This window comes from Juglans microcarpa x Juglans regia, chromosome 2D, assembly GCF_004785595.1.
Source record: "Juglans microcarpa x Juglans regia isolate MS1-56 chromosome 2D, Jm3101_v1.0, whole genome shotgun sequence".
Taxonomy (NCBI): Eukaryota; Viridiplantae; Streptophyta; class Magnoliopsida; order Fagales; family Juglandaceae; genus Juglans; species Juglans microcarpa x Juglans regia.
This window is the reverse complement of record NC_054596.1, coordinates 6029196-6041592: the sequence shown is the minus strand read 5'-3', so window position 1 is coordinate 6041592 and position 12397 is coordinate 6029196. Positions and strand designations below refer to the sequence as shown.

The 12397-nt window shown below is 39.3% G+C and overlaps 1 protein-coding gene across 2 annotated transcripts in view; it reads left to right on the top strand.

Moving 5' to 3' along the window:
* LOC121248124 (nicastrin) overlaps positions 1-12397 on the top strand; it is a 30679-nt gene that overhangs the window by 12610 nt on the left and 5672 nt on the right. For both annotated transcript variants that reach the window (XM_041146488.1, XM_041146487.1), the window contains exons 9-13: positions 5174-5306; positions 5415-5486; positions 6454-6573; positions 8494-8565; positions 10463-10603. In XM_041146488.1, coding sequence (XP_041002422.1) covers positions 5174-5306; positions 5415-5486; positions 6454-6573; positions 8494-8565; positions 10463-10603 — 538 coding nt within the window. The remainder of the gene's footprint in view (positions 1-5173; positions 5307-5414; positions 5487-6453; positions 6574-8493; positions 8566-10462; positions 10604-12397) is intronic.

Here is a 12397-nt window from a genome sequence, read left to right as displayed (position 1 = left end):
TCCTAAAAAGTGGTTTTCTGGGCTTTTCTCTCTCTACTATATTTTCTCTCCGTATAGTTTCAGTTTTCGTTGTGGTTTTTTCCTTACTGTTGGTAGTGATTCGTTAATGGCTTTTCCTTCATGAGGAGATTAGCGTATCACTGAAACATTAGGGTTTTATCGTTTGTGGGTTAGTTTAGATGGGGTTGTGCAATGAGATTTTCATTGACCAGAAGCTTTTTGAGTTCAGAAAGGAGAACACAAGGTGGTGGAGGATTATAGAAAGTAGTCGCCATGTAGTGAACTACATTTCTGTAGATTTTGAAACACTGGGTTGGCTGGGTTCTATGGTGAAGGAATGTGCAGTAACACTGGGCTCTCATGAGTTTTTGAGAACTCGTAGAAAAGGAGACACTGTGTTAATAGTGAGGAAGGGACGTAATCACAATGGCAGTTTTATCTCCCTCTCAGAATTTGGTCGTGATAAGAGGAGAGGTTTGCTTGTGATTCCGGAAGGGAGAAAGGGGGAGGGGTGGAGGAACTTTGGAGATACTTTAATGGAGCTTTTCTCATCCTTTGTTTCGAGCACGAGAACATCCCAGATAGTTTTTGCAAAGAAGAACAAAGGAGATGGTGGTGCTCCATCGTCGTGGGCAGGAGGTGCAAGGTCGTACAGTGAGGTGCTCCAAATGAAGAAGGTATTGGCTCGTGCTGTGAGAGACGTGGTGCCAGGAGCAATCAGTTCAGAGGATGTGTAGAGGTATGGTGGAGAAGACATTAGACTGTTGGGGTTAAATGAGGAAATTGTCTTGAGGATGCTAGTTGGCTTGGAGGAGAAAGTGGGCATCGTGTTAGACGAAATCAGTTATTTAAAACGCTGTGTTAAGGGCAAGGCTGAGCTGAAAGATGATGCGGGTCGTAAGAGTGGGCCTTGTCCTACAGGTATTGTGTTGGGCCATGGAACGGGTCAGGCCTCAGGCCCAAAGAAGGCCTGGAGGGCAGTGGCAACCGAGTTATCGGGTCAGGCTTTCGTGTCCAAGATATCGGGCCAGGAACTGCGTCAAGCTCCTGTGGCACCGATAAGCACCTTACCGGCAACCCTATTGGCACAGAAACTGCCGACGACCTCCGTCGACCACCCTGGTGAGCCGGTAAATGTACTCTGACAGGAGGAGTTAAGAGGAGGGGGAGATTTTGGTGGAGCCGTTAGTGCAGGAGAGCTTGAGAAATGTTTTCGCGTCCTCGTCACTAGGGATGTTGGTGGAGAATGGGCATTCTGAGCCGTGCGTGGTGGTTGAAGGCTCTGAGGTTGTGCATGTGCAGTCTGTTTCGTCGGAAAGTGGGATTTCATTTCTGGGTGAGGCTGTGCAGGTGTAGTCTGACTCTCCGTTTGGTTCCACACCAATGGAGTTGAGTGTTCTTGGTGGGATAAATTCTGGGGATGGTATTCCTCTTAAAAATATGGCTTCAAGTGGTGAACCAAATAGTTTGGGTGGCTCAGAACTGCTTCTGATTCCCAATAACAGTGTTGGTGAGGAGGGGGCTCTTACTCCTTTGTGTACACTCCCTCCCAGTTCTGATTATGGGAGTTGCTCGTTGAATTGGATTTTTAAAAAGGTTGAGGAGTTACAAAATATCTTTGGGGTCTCTTTTAGAGGTTATGAGGAACAATTTATGGCCCTTCTTGTGGCTATTGAAGCTAGTCGTTCGAAATCAGCTACAAAACAAGACAGGGAACTTAAACGTTTAACTTGCTCCATCAATTATGATGTTAAGGATGGGAGTAGCGGAATGGTTAGACCGAAAGGGAGGGGCAAGCTAAGTTTTAATGAAGCCTAAGATTGTATCATGGAACGTGCGGGGTCTCAATGATAGCAATAAACGTCTTCGTATTAAAGCTTTATTGAGGTTGTGGAAGGGTGATGTGATATGTTTGCAAGAAACAAAGTTGGGTTTTATTGATAGAAGATTTATGCGTAGTATATGGGGATGTTCATATGTGGGTTGGTCCTATTTGGCCTTTCAGGGAGCATCAGGTGGAGTGTTATTAATGTGGGATAAAAGAGTGGTTGAGGCGATTGAGTGTGTTGGTGAGTTTTCGGTTTCGATGTTATTCAAAAATGTGAGCGATGGGTGGGATTGGGCTTTTGCAGGGTCCTATGGTCCCGACATGGACAAAGATAGGCGAAGGTTGTGAGAGGAGTTGGCGAGGATATACTCTTTATGAGATGTGCCGTGGTATATGAGGGGGTGATTTTAACACTACTCGTTTTTCTAGTGAACGAGCGGGGCATCATCGGTACATTCTGGCCATAGGTGGATTTCTTGAATGCGTCATTGTATTTCAACGGCCCGTTTCTCAGTGCTAGTTAACAGCACTCCTGCTAGTTTTTTTGATAGCTCGAGGGGTTTGCGACAGGGTGATCCATTATCTCCTTTTCTTTTTGTCATAGTTATGGAGGCGTTGAGTAGGATGGTGCAGGCTACTGTTGGTGGGGGTTTTTTTATCTGGTTTTCAGGTGGGAAATGGTTCTGGTAGCCCGTTTATCATTTCACATCTCCTTTTCGCAGATGACATTCTGATTTTCTGTGAAGCATATAGGAGTCAGGTCCAAACTTTACGTGCATTATTACTTTGTTTTGAAGCAGTGTCAGAGCTTAAGGTGAACCTTGGCAAGTCTGAGATGGTTCCGGTGGGTGTGGTTCCTAATATACGCAGTCTAGCAAGTCTTTTGGATTGCAGTGTGTCCTCTTTCCCAATGAAATATTTGGGCCTTCCGTAAGGTGCAACTTTCAATAGTAGAGCAATATGGGATGGGGTGGTAGAGAAGATAGAGAAAAGGTTGGTTGGATGGAAAATGGTGTATTTATCGAAAGGGGATCGTCTCACTCTTGTCAAGGGCACCCTCACTAACCTTCCCACTTATTTTTTATCTCTCTTTTCTATGCCTGCATGGGTGGTGAATAGGATTGAAAAACTTTTTAAGGCTTTTTTATGGGGAGGCATAGGGGAGGAGAAATTTCATTTGGTTAATTGGAAGACAGTATGTGCCCCAATTGTGAATGGAGGGTTGGGCGTTTGTAATTTGAGAACTTTTAATAAAGCGTTATTGGGGAAATGGCTTTGGAGATATCATTTGGAAGGGGGATCATTGTGGAAGGAAACTATAGATGCTAGATATGGTGTTGCTTGGGGTGGTTGGGGTTCCAAAGAAGTGAGAGGGGGGTATGGAGTGGGGCTATGGAAGTTTATAAGGAAGGGGTGGACAAACTTTGTAAATCATATTCGCTTTGTCGCAGGTGAGGGCAACCGAATCAGTTTTTGGTAGGACGTGGGGTGTGGAGATCACGCATTGGAAAGGGTTTTTCCGGCTTTATATCGTATTGCAGTTAATAGGGAGGCTTCAGTGGCGGATGTGCGGTTATCTGCTCATGGTTCGCATAAGTGGAATATTCTGTTTAATAGGGATATTCATGACTGGGAGTCTGGGAATTATCTATGGTTTCAGACTTTTTCAGCCTGTTACACTCCTTGGGGACTACTATGGCACAACATGATAGCTTGAAGTGGACGTTTCAGGATCACAAGAAATGTACAGTAAAAGCGTATTATAAACTCTTGATTACATAGGATCACACCCCATTCCCTTGGAAGAACATTTGGAGGTCTCATGTGCCCTCTAGAGTTTCTTTCTTTGTTTGGAATGCCGCTCTTGGGAAGATCTTGACCACGGACAACTTGAGGAAGAGAGGATGTGTAGTGTTGGATTGGTGTTACATGTGTAAAAAGAATGGAGAATCGGTAGATCATCTTTTACTACATTGTGACGTAGCAAGGGGGTTGTGGGATGAGATCTTTCGAAGGGTTGGTGTTGCTTGGGTAATGCCTATGAGGGTGGTGGATTTGATGGGTTGTTGGAGAAAATTGTATGGCAATCATCAAGTGGCAGCAGTTTGGAGGATGATTCCGTTGTGTATCATGTGGTATATTTGGATGGAAAGGAATGCGTGCTGTTTTGAAGACAAGGAACGAACAATGGTGGAGCTGAAGATTTTTTTTCTACATTCTTTATTGCTTTGGTTTTCCGCTATTGTATTAAACGGGGATGATATTCACGAATTCTTGTCCTTAGTTCATCGCTCTTAGAATGTATTTATGTGTTCTTTTGTATACTTCATGTGTACTTGGTATATGCATATTTCATTCACATCAATAAAGTTTATCTCTTACTTATAAAAAAAAAAAAAGAATCTTACATAAACCAACCATACTAATCGAGTGGAAGTCCTTGATCTTCATTGCCCTTGCAATGAAGGTAGCATTGAGGCTTTTTTCGAACTTCAAGAATAGCTCCTGAAAGATAGGATTTTGGCATAATGTGACTTATAAAAAATAAAAGATATTGGCATAATGTTTGGTGCAGTAATCAGCCATTGAGAGCTTTTTCCCAAGAGTTCTTTAGACTTTCTTGTGATAAGGAAGGATTTGTGGCAGATTCATGGCTCCTCTCCAACAGCACTTGACAGTGAAATCTCTTGATTTTGTCTTTTGTTTCTCCCTCTACTTCTTTGTTGGGTGCTTTTGTAACGACCCAATTGAAGACTTAATTTACATGACTTATATCCCAAAATGACTAGTCAATGATATAATTGGAGCCCCATTGGAGCCTTATAAAAAGTTCATTTCCAAACAATGTGAGATCTCATACACCACTTACTCTTATCCTTATCATACGGGGTATCACAATCTCCCCCCCTAAATTCCCGACGCCCTCGTCGGGCCAATCCATTGTAGGTGACACGGCTTAAGTCCCACATTTTGGTTGGGATAGACTTCGATACCATTTGTATCTCCCCAATTGAAGACCTAAACTACATGGCCTATACTCTAAAATGACTAGTCAATGATACAATTGGAGCCCCATTGTAACCTTATAAAGAGTTCCTTCCCAAGCAATGTGGCATCTCATACACCATCTACTCTTATCTTTATCATTTGTAGTATCACAGCTTTCTCTTTTATACACTATGTACTTTGGTTGCACCACTCTGCTCTTTTTGATAAAATTGTCTTATAAAAAACTTGAAAATAAAAAAGGAAACAACAAGTGAAGTGGATTTTTATATGTATCCTCTTTAATCTTTCTGTTTTGCCTTAAATTGTAATTTTTTGTTTCTCTTTTGTGAAGGGCAGTGTTTGGTCATCCCTTCCTCCAATTAATGTTTCTTCCTCTGATCAATCCAAGCCTATAATACTGACCATGGCATCAATGGATTCTGCTTCATTTTTCCGTGACAAAAGCCTTGGTGCAGACTCCCCTTTATCTGTGCGTTCATACTTTTGGTGCATGTCCCAAGTTTGAGACTTATATAGAGTGTTGCTTGCTTAGCATGCCCTAGTTAAGTGCTTATAACTGTGTTTGGATCACTTATAGGGACTGATCTCACTGCTGGCAGCAATTGATGCACTTTCACATGTTGATGGTCTGGATGACCTAACTAAACAGGTGCGGTGGAAATAAGAATGCCTTCATAGTACTTCCATTTTCTTTTTGTGCTGAGCTTCTTTTTACTAGAACCTTTTGTTGATAAATGGACCATTTGTTCTTTTCATTTTTAGACCTTGTTTTTCGTGATTTTCTGAGTATTTCTCAGCTTGGAAGCCTACTCTAGTATCTCTCACCTCTTTAGCTTAGCCGAAGAGTTCTTTTCCCATCAGAGCTACACCATCATGGTTGATTGTAGCCTTTCTGGATCAAATTTCAGTGGTCTATTCTCATGGCCCAAAGGATCTGCTGGAATTTAAAAACATTCCATTTTTTTAAGTTTATTGTATATTTGTTTTTGGGGTGGTGGGAGGGCAAGAATTAAAAGTAAATGTTCTTCAGTCAAGTCTGTTAGGCTTTCTTACATAAAAAAATAGATCAAAGACCAGACTCTACTATTTAAGAGGTTTTTTCTGCTAGATCAAATGTAAAAAGGATTGAATGAGAAACAATGACTCTAGTGTATAATTTGTTCAATTTCTATTATGCTGTAGCAATGATAAAAAAACTAACAGAGACATTGTGATTAGAAACAAGAGTCTAAATTAAATGTAAAAATTGGCGTGTATTAACTTTTTTGTAAACTTTAAATAGTCAAGGACTTCATAGTATTATGACTCGTGATCTTCTCCTAGCTATTTTTTATCCTGTTCTGGAAATTGTTTGTTGGAATTAACATATGCCTGTGGTCTAATGCTCTATACCTGGAACACATTTCGAGTTATATTGTAGCTAAAACTTGATTGATCAATTTTGTTAAGCATGCTTTTTTCTCCCTAATTTTCATTGCATCAAACTAGTAAGTTCCGTTCTTTTATATTTATATATGTTTTCTTATATCTTCAGTATACTCGTCTCTGATTTGTTTTACTGCTGGCATGCCTCAAAAAGTGCTTCATTTGCTGACAGTTGCTTAATTCTGATTCAGCTTGTTTTTATATTTTTCACTGGAGAGTCCTGGGGTTACCTTGGTAGCAGGAGATTTCTATACGAACTTGATCTGCAGTCTGATGCTGTTAGTGGCCTAAATAACTCATTAATTGAGATGGTATTATTCTTCTCTTGGTAAAGTCGAGGTCTTATAATGTAATCTGGGAGTTCTTTACTATATCTCACATAGTTGTTTTACTCCAACCTTCTTGTTTACAAGCATAATTTTCCCTCCCTCACATATTGAGACACTATTGTTGAATGATAAAGTGGTGTATTTATTTACTTTAATGTGCTTATTTGTTTCATTTAGTTTAATTTAAGCATTGTGGAAGAGGAAAAATATCATGGCTAAATTGGCTACTATTCCTAATAAGTTGGGAAGAATAAGCTCAACAAAAGGTGAAAGATAATTATTGGATAGATCATCTCAAGGTCACAATTGGAGTCCCGTGGAATCTTTATAAATACCAACAATTACTCCCTCCAAAGTAATGTGGAATCCCATTCACTACCATCCTATACTTAATTCGGGGTATTACAAGAATTAATTTAAGGGCTAGGAAAATTTTTGTTCTTTATATTTTCTCTAATTGGGTGCTTTCACCTCTATACTTCTTATATACTTGGTTGTGTCTACTTATAACAAAAATGCTTGGTTGTGCCTTAATTTAATAATTTTGACTTACTTAAAAAAGGTTAAGACTAATTGTAGTAGGGTTCTAATAGACCTTTTCCCCCCCTTCTTTTGGTGCTCTTCTAATAGACTCAAGAAAGAGTTTTTCTTGTTCTCTAGTCCTTATCTTCTCAATGCTGTTTCTGTTTTCAACATCTTCGATTTATAAAAATCTGTGTAGATATCATGAAAACCCACGATAATATTCAGAAAAGAGAAACCTACTTACTGAGGTTCTCCACATGGGCCTAGGGCCTAATTTCTATTTGATCTTTTGGAACAAAAAATTGTTTTCTAATATTTGTAGGCAAACACATTGTCCGCAGTTTTTCTTGTCCATCGGAAACGAAAACAGAAAACTTAGATAACTCTGACTGTTCGAATACTCAGGCTTCAAAGGAAACAAAGGGAAAGAATTCGCCATGCGAGAGTGTGTAATATTAAGCTTGTTTTCTTGTGATGCCTCTGTATGGTTTAGCCTCATCTGTTGCATCTTCTTTTGCTCTTTCATATCTTTTAGACATTTTAGTATTGGAACCAGTATTTGTGCTTGGGTGATCTATTTTGTCTAATTGGAAATGGCTCCCCTTCTTTTTTTCCCCCCTCAGGCTTTATTTAATGAAATTTTCACTTATCAAAGCATGGGAAGAAACTTAAAATTGTAGCTTCTTAAGATGATTCTATGGTGGTCATCATTAAGTTGAAGGAGAACATAAATGCATTGTCGGTCCTGCCTTGGAAAAGGTGAAAGGAATACGCTAATCACATAACACCTCATCTTTCCTCCCCAACTCTAGCTGCATCCTGTTGTATTTCTCCCTTGGCCATCTGTTCTTAGAACTAATCAGACCTCCATATGCTCTCTCTCTCTCTCTCTCTCTCTCTCAGAAAACAAAAAACAAAAACCAAAGAAAGATTTTCGGCCTATAAAGAACACTCTATAGAGTGAGAGATAATAATTTTCTACCGGACTTGAACAGAACAAATACAATCCGTATGTCTGGTTTCTGGAAACACTAAAAACACAAACACTGCTTAACTTTACTATTTAAAACCATAAACATAACCAAACATGTTTAATTTGTAAAAGAAGAGGGAAATCAGAAATGGAACAACTCTTATGTGTTCGGTTTCCTTTTTTCCCTCAAATGATCTTATCATGTATTCAGCTTAAAAAAACATAAATAATACAAAATGAACCCCAAAAAGAGTGGGAGACGGAAGAAGTTTCCTGCTATGGATATTGTAGTTTCAAGTAAAAAAAGATAATGGCTGACTTGTTACTTATCTGGATTACTTGTTCTAATCTACAGATAAATTTATCAAGCTAACTTTTGGCTCATTGGACTATATATTGCACAGGCCATAGAAATTGGATCTGTTGGGAAAGGCTTCAATCAAGGGTTTAAAAGGTTTTATACTCATACTGCAGAGGTGAGAATCCATTCTTGATTATCTGTGAGATTAATGTGATAGTGACTATTCATCTACATGATTTGTGCAATTTCTCCCAAGCATCTTGCATTTGGATTCTCAAATTTCTTATTGTGTTTCATTTATGTATCTTACCAGTCATAAGCAACCACCTGAAAGCTTCCTGTGTTGTCATAGTCACTGCTAGAATAATCATATCTGAGCATGAAAGTAGCATGCCACTTGTGCCACTTTCTGCTTAAACCATGAAACCCTCTAGTTGATGAATATAAGTCTATTCCTCAATTTCAGCTCGCAGAAAGTTGTCTTGACACCAATTTTCTAGCTCTAAATTAAAATAAAGCGCCCATGACAAGAAACACGCTAATGGTTTTGTTTCACAATGGGAGATTAGACTGAAACCTTTCCCTTCTCTCTAGTTATAGCACTTTGGAAGTTGTTGGAATTGCTGGAATTTTCAGTTTAATTACACAAAATGGGAGTGTGAGCTAGGGTCTGTGTTTGTTTATGAAGTGGGGCTTTTAGGTTTCAGATTGATATTGTTTAAATACATTCTTTTAATAAGATCTTCAGACCCTTTATTGAAGATTTTTTTTTAATCGGTAAATAAGAATTTTATTAAAATAGACCCTTTATTGAAGATTGAACCCTCAACTCTACAAGATTATGACTGAGCCTCGGCCAATCAAATATCTTTCAAGTGCTACATTTACTGCATCTTCGAATCTAATCGACATATATCGCTGTCCTGCGAAATCGGTTATAACTAAATCAGTCTGTCATGTTTTCCCTAATCCTCTGATCTGTTTTTTGGATCCATTAGCTGCTATGTCTATTGGTATGTTGTATAAATACTTTCCCTTCGTCTTTCACTTCTCTCTGTTAGAACAACGAGAACAGACAGGTTTGGTGTTGTGGTAAGAGCACTTCTCATTTTGGGATTCCTTGCCTCAAAACCTGATGTGTCCTCTATTTTCTGATTCTGAACCAATCCTGATTCTCGACACTTGGTACAATTTATTATTGAAAGAAGGGATTCAGAACTAGAAGCTTTCCACTTAATGAGAATTATTGGTAGAATTTTTCAGTGAAGGTTAAAAGCAATAAAATCATATTGCACTCTTTAGAAGGCCACGGCTCATTTTTGGTCCCATTAGAGTGGGGTTCTGGATGGAGAGATCTGGATATTTGTCCTACTCCAGCATTTTTGCATCAAGTGGCTGCTCTCTCTCTCTCTCTTCTTTTTTTTGGGGGGGGGAGGGGGGTGGGGAGGGAGGAAAGGAAAATAAATACTTTTTGTAGGTCAGCAATTTTTCAAAAAAAGAAAAAAAAGAAAAGTTGAATACACTTGCAATAGCTTGACTTTCCCTTTATTTTATTAATGTTGATTAGGAGAAAACTTTTAGAAGTCAATGGGATGGGGTTTCTCCTAGATTCTGGTCCTTATATTCAAGATCAACTTAAAGTCATAATAGTTTTAAGTGGCACTGGCCACTGTGAAAGACATTGACTTGACTTGCGTTAACATTACTTCATAATCAGAGTTAACTTGTCAAAATTTGTTCTCTTTTAAGTCCTAACAATTTATTGCTTTCTTTCTGTCTCTAAACGTATGAAAGCTTCGCCGAGCCCACCAATCTGGGTTACATGTCAATTTTGTTGCCCTATTTTGATTAGGGTTATATTTAAGGAGCTCATAATTTATGTCACACAAAAACTTTATGTCAGTTTGTACTGATATGGAATTGTTCACTTATAAAAAATAAAATAAAAATCTGACAGTATTACCTCTACCGCTGCATATTAGACGTTAGATGTTCCATGATTTCTTTTATTCCAAGTTCGTCATTGTAGTCAGCTGCCTATATATCCTACACATTAAATGTTGTTGTTGTAGGTTTCATCTGCCACAAATGAGACATTGAAGGCCCTAAAGCATGCTCAGGATTCAATGAAATCTGAACACATAATCGTCTCACCAGCAAATGCATCAAATCCTGGGATACCTCCTTCGTCGTTGATGGCATTCCTGAGAAAGGTTTTGGACGGTACCCTTGAAATATTTGTTTTTCTTTTTTCCATTCACATCCTTATTGTTCTTTTTTTTTTTTTTTTTCCTTGCATGGGGGATACAGTCACCTATGATATGAGGTGTCTGATTTTTGTTGAAAACAATGGCCTTGTATCATATCAAATTGAAGGAGTGACTGTTTATTTTTCTACTCACAAACTGGTTCCTTTTTCCTTTAACAATAGTTTCTTGGAATAATTTATATATCAACGGGTCAGACAATAATTTACCCTGTAATGGCCATGCAGATGTTCCAATATTGAATTGCATATTGTTTTCAGAACCTTGCCATCCATGTTTCTTTGTTGTATGTAACTAAATACTAGCCAGTTTGACAGTTCATGTCCTACTTGTGAAGCCTCATTTCTAAGGGAGCCTCCTTTCCTGGATATAAAGAGCCCTTTTAACTTAGAAGGCTTCCTGGATATAAAGAAAGTGAAAGACTGGAATTGGCAGTATTGGCTAATCAAATGGGTAGTCCCATCCCGTTATGTACTATCTCTCCTAAGCCAGCTTTTAGATTAACATCAGACTGGGTGTTAAAAAAGGTGGAGGAAGTTCAAGAGTGTGTGGGGATATCATGTGCTGGGTTTGAAGACCAGTTTAAGGCCCTTCTTATTGCGATAGAGGCTGGGAGATCTACAGCCCTGAAATCAGCAGTGAAACAAGACAGGGAGTTGAAAAATCCTTTCTTGGAATGTAAGGGGGATCAATGACTTGAATAAATGTTTTCGCATTAGATCCCTTCTCTGCAGCTGGAAAATTGACATTGTTTGCCTTCAAGAGACTAAGTTGAGTTGTATTGATAGAAATATAATTCGTAGTTTGTGGTGTTGCTCCTTTGTGGGATGGTGTTATTTAGCTTCGTTGGGGGCTTTGGGAGGTGTGTTTGTGATGTGGGATAAGAGAGCGGTGGAGTTGGTAGAGGATTGGATCGAGTATTTTCAGTGGCTGGAATATTGAGGATGGGTGGAGGTGGGCTTTTGCGGGTGTATATGAGCCCAATGTGGATAGAGATAAAAGTTTTTTGTGGGAGGAATTGGCGGGTGTGTATTCCTAATGGGATTTACCTTGGGTTCTATGTGGAGATTTTAACATTGTTTAGTTCTCTAGTGAGAGGGCGGGGGCATCTACGTCGACAGGAGCTGTGGAAGACTTCTCGGAGCTGATATTTGATTTGAATCTTGTGGATCTTCCTTTGGTAGGGGGGCCTATACTTGGTCCAACAGTCGAGGGTGGTCAAGGCTGAATAGATTTTTAGTTCTTCTTATTGGGAGACGCACTTTCTGGATCTATGTCAGAAAAGGTTGCCACGTGTATGTTCCGATTATTTCTCAATTTTGCTTGATTGTAGTGGCATTCATGGGGGTAGGCGTTCTTTCAAATTTGAGAATATGTGGCTGGAAGTTGAAGGATTTGTGGAGAAGGTAAGGGTTTGGTGGGCAATTATTCCTTTGATGGTACCCCTAGCTTTATAGTGGTGGGTAAACTTAAAGCCCTTAAGTCCGATCTAAAGAAGTGGAATGAAGAAGTATTTAGACATACGGAAGTGCAGAAAAATAGTCTTTGGGATGAGTTGCATGTATTGGAGGAAGGGGAAGATAATGAGGAGTCTTTGTTAAGAAAGAATGTGGTTGTGACTGAAATTGAGAAAGTTTTGTTGATGGAAGAAATATCTTGGAGGAAAAATCGAGGGCGCTTTGGTTGAAGGAGGGGGATATATGTACTAAGTTCTTTCACAAGGTGGCTAATTCACATAGG